Source organism: Gavialis gangeticus, unplaced genomic scaffold (assembly GCF_001723915.1).
Source record: "Gavialis gangeticus isolate Ggan-Ray unplaced genomic scaffold, GavGan_comp1, whole genome shotgun sequence".
In the NCBI taxonomy this organism is placed as follows: Eukaryota; Metazoa; Chordata; order Crocodylia; family Gavialidae; genus Gavialis; species Gavialis gangeticus.
In genome coordinates, this window is record NW_017728995.1 from 42,536,690 (window position 1) to 42,541,317 (window position 4,628).

At 44.7% G+C, this 4,628-nt stretch overlaps 1 protein-coding gene across 5 annotated transcripts in view; it reads right to left on the reverse strand.

The window, feature by feature from the left end:
• U2SURP (U2 snRNP associated SURP domain containing) overlaps positions 1-152 on the reverse strand; it is a 104,770-nt gene extending 104,618 nt beyond the window's left edge. For 3 of the 5 annotated variants that reach the window (XM_019503555.1, XM_019503554.1, XM_019503552.1), the window contains exon 1: positions 65-152. In XM_019503555.1, the coding sequence (XP_019359100.1) occupies positions 65-109 (45 nt within the window). In that variant the 5' untranslated portion in view covers positions 110-152. The remainder of the gene's footprint in view (positions 1-64) is intronic. The other 2 variants (XM_019503556.1, XM_019503553.1) reach the window with 1 other exon arrangement.
• Positions 153-4,628: the final 4,476 nt, after the last annotated feature.

Sequence of the window (4,628 nt, forward strand, 5' to 3'; positions counted from 1 at the left end):
CGGCCCGGCCCACCCCCTGCAGCTGGCGACGGTGCCGCGTGCGCGCCCCTGGGGGCGGCCTCACCTTCCCGCTGCCTTTCTGCGAACCGCCTGGCGTCTTGTCCGCCATCTTGGCTCTCTCCCTCGGCCAGCCCTGGCGGCCGGAATCGAGCGCCGACTTCACCGATTGAAGAGGAGAGCGGGGAAGTCTCCCGCCTGGGGTGAGGGGCGGCGAGACGATGGCCGAGCTAGCGATAGGGGAGGCGGGGCCGGCGCTGCGGCGCTGTCAGGCCCGGCGGCCGCAGGCGCCGCGGCTTTGTGGGGGGCTGGTCACTTCGCAGTCCCGGATTAACGCATAGGCAAACTAGGCACAATGCCTAGGGCCCTAAGAAGCGGCCCAGCTGTGCTTATTTTACATATTATAATTACTGAGTGGGGAAAAAATATATACAGTATAAATATAATATAAATAAATAATATACATATACGGTATTAAGTAGGGTCCATGAGTTTGTTTGCCTAGGGATAGCAAAAGGGTTAATCTGGTACTGTGCATGAGGGAGTCCCCCCACCAGCTGGCAGGGTCCAGGGCTCAAGAGATGTGGCTAAGCAGGAGGTACAGGAGACTCGCCCCCACTGGGGTTAGCGCCTGCTTTCCCTGCCCCATACATCTAATTTACCACTGTCGCATCCAAAGAAAACGCTTAAAAGGCAGCAGCGCTGCAGAAGTGGTCTGCCCAGCTCCCCTCGCAACCTGGGGCCATGGGAGGAATGCAACGTGGGCACCTGGGGGCGCTTTGAGCTGCTCTCTGCTCCCAAACTAGGAGGGATCCCAAGCTGGGGATTCTGGGCAACATGCCCAGGTCTGCAATTTAAGGATTTTTTTTTTTAAGCAGTCTGTCAAATCTCACCCATGGGGTTTCTTTGTAATGCTTCATCATCAGAGCTAGGCAGGTCAGGCTGTCATAGCTGCCTTGTTCCCATTCTTAGCTCCAGCTTTGTTTTATAGTCCTGGCCTGCCTCATTTCAAAGTTTTTTTTAATTTCTTTATAAAACCTCCAGGCTGAATCTTAATTTAAGAGCATTCTGCTCTGGAACAGTTCTTTTGCTATAGAATTACATGAGGGTTAAATCCAGAGAGGCCACAGCTCTGCTACCAGATCGGTATTCTTATGTTCCTCTATGGCAAAAGCATGCCTCCTAGAAGGGAGTCAGCTGTGGTGCTGATTTGGCACCAGAGGCAAAAGGAATCCTATACTGATGGATTATTGATGGCAGTTTTTTTCTTTGTCACCTGAACAAAGAATTATGAGACAGTATAGACAGTATGTGACTCTATAGACAGTAATATGAGACTGCTTCCCCACTGAGATCTTCACCTTGTTATATTTATGCCATGAAGTAAGGACCAAATCTAAGCACCTTGCAAATAAAATAACTTTGTATAAATCACTGCAAGGAACTGAAACTTCATTGTAGACCACAGAGTAATAATAGTCCCAGCAGAACCATGATCTACAGTGGCAGCTCTCAGGATGCTCCCTGGATACATTAGATACTGGCCAGTGGATCTGAATAGTTGCTGAATCTATTGGTTGGCCTTTCAGCACAGACCACATCATACATTAGAATCACTGTGGGTCTCCAGATATGAGGCTTTGTGTACTTATATCTTAGAAGAGTAATGCTCTAATGTTGCTACCGGTACCAGCATACAAGGCTAGAGGATCAGGCCCCAGGAGTATAGGCTTCTGGTGCTGGTAGTGGTGTAACAGACTAAAGAATGGCAATAAGTTACACTGCAGGACTTTTACCAACTGGTATATTCCTTCCTGATTTAGTTCCCAGAGCTGGGAGCTGGTTTCCACATTGGTCCCCAAACTAGCTTGACATAATTGGTTTGAGAGGGGGTACTGTTCCCTGAAACTGGCATTTAGCAGCTCTTTCTGCCTATAATACGTATAGCATTGTGGGGTGAGATCCCCAGTGAGTCAGAATGCTGTCAGAATGGAGGTAGGACACTGAGCTGAGGTTGGAACTTGACATGAGAATTCTGGAAGTACTTTGTTGAAAGCCAGATGCAACAAAAGATTTAGGAGAGAAGTCTATAGGAAAGTATAGAAAGAAAATCGGGTAGGTGGTGCCATGAGTGGGTAAAAAAGACTAAATGGGTTCAAAAATTAGGAGAAAAATAGAAGTAAACTGAGATGATTGTAAAGGATAGAATAAACAGAAAGGAGGGGACTGAGCAAAAGGGAAGAGAGAAAGTCCCAGAATAAACAAAGAAGGTGAGGGAGAGACATTGCATGAATGCCTTTTCTACCTCTAGTTTAAATAACTGCTCTGGGATCTTTCTGGGGTTGGCTAAAAAGGCTGCTAAAAATCTTCACCTTATGAAGAATATAGCCCAACTTCTGAAGGAGGTGTGCTAGTGACAACATATCAGATTACTGCTCCACATTGCACTGGAGGCTAGTTACCCTTTGGGTATAGTTTAGAGGATTACTAACTGCTCAGCTCTTCATGATATAAACCCAAGCTCAGTAAAAAACTGAATCACATACATTTTTAAGTCCTATTTAAGTCAATAGAGATGGTTACAACTACATCATCATCATCATCATTAGGTGTTTTCTTGATATACTGTGTTCTAATATGCAAGGATAAAATGAAATGTGAGCCAAAGGTAGTGCCCCTTCCTGAAGGCAGAGGTAGGAAGCCTGTAATCTATTGCCAGGACCATTATGCCAAAGGATTTATTGTTAATTATGGTATGGCCTGTGGCGGGTGTTAACATTGTATTATGGATGAGGGCAGTCAGGCAAAGCTCAAGGATGACGAGATTTTGAGAAGACTGAGGTCTACAGTATAGAGGATAGGCAACCTTTGGAAGCTACTGCCATAGGTTCGCTACCACTAAATTTTGGAGGCTGTTGCTTGTATCATCCCCATGTGACCTTGTAACCAGAAAAAAGCTGCTGTTTCTCACCTGAAAGAACCTTTCCAATTGACTTTCAAATGGATTCTCTGCCCCATTCTCCTTTCTCAGTCCCTCTCCAACCCCAAATTAATATACATGCATTATTTTTGCCCTTTCCCTCCATTTATATGGATTAAATGAGGATTTTCCTCTACCTCCAGTAAAAGTCAAGTGTTAACAAATGGCATGTCCATAGATAATTATTATTAAAAGATCAAATTATGTAAAATTATTAACAGGTATATTTTCTATGATCAGAAAATAAGATGACAGCAAAATTGCAGATGGTAAATGAAAAACCTTGTAACAGGGAGCCCCCTTTGTACACTACCCTTCTGGGCATTCATATAACAGAAGCCCCTTCTTGCCTGCAACCTCTTTCCCCTTTTGTGCATTTCTTTTTCCTTCTAAGTATTGGCAGACGTAGCACATTCATTGCATGGGTGTGGCAAGGCTCCAAGCAAACCAGAAAGCTGAAGTGGCTTTCTGTAGGAGAAACCTACAGACTACATCTACATATCAATTGAGCTAAGTGTCACTAAAGAAAACAAAAGAACTAAAATATCCACTTCAAAGCAAAGCCTGTAAGAGACAAGAAAAGCCAAGGTGCACTGAAAGCATAACTGTAAATATATCCTGGTAAACACATTCCCCCTTTGATTAAGACCTATTTCCCAAAGCAAACTTCCCATATCTGTCTAAAGTTTTATGCTAAATCAGTCTAACCTAACTCACTTACTGTCCCCAGTGGCCATTGATCCTCACTACCTCACAGTGCATTTTTATATTTCATGTCTCATCTTTGCCCTGGCATTCTGTATTTTATGTTTTATACCTTTTAACAAATGTATTCTTTAGAGTAAGTCATACCTTGTATTACTAAAATTATTATTATAAGAATGCACTGGAATTGTAATAACTGGAATTGTATTGCTGTAATGGGCTGGCCCCCTGAGTGAATGGAAGTATGGATGAATCAGTAGGTAATTGAATGACAAAGCAAGAGCCTCTGGCTGTTAATTGACAGTAGCCTAGCCAGAGGAACTTACCATTACAAAACTTTACTCTACAAGCCATTCTAAGCTAATCAAGCCACCTGGAACCTGCAAGGACACAGCCATTGAGTCAATCAAGTCAATGGTGGACTCCCAAAACTGCACCATTGGGTGGAACCCCCAGTGACTGTGACTGACAGCTGTCATGCACTACTCCAGACCCATGGGGGACAGCAACCTCCAGACTGGGTGCCCAAGATGATGCTGGGGGATCACAAAAGTCTGCTGGAAAGGGATAAAAGGCAGTGAAGCCTGACCCTCAGTGGTGCCCTCTCATCCAGCACCCAACCTACTAAGACAGAAGGACAAGTAGGCAACCCCCTTCTGGAGAAGACACTGCCTTGGAGGAAACCATTGACAGCAGACTGCAGCACCCCAGAGAGGTATAAACCAACATCCATGCTACACTACTATTGCAGCAATTGTGTGTGTGTGTGTGTGTGTGTGTGTGTGCGCGCGTGTGTGTGTGTGCGCGCGTGCGCTAAGGTGGTACCCCTCATAACTCAAAGTTTGCATTTATGATTTTATTAGTAACTTCACATCCCGTACAATCAATTAGAATTTATTATGATCTTGTGAGTTGGTCTTTTGTAGCTAACAGCCTCATAGCACTT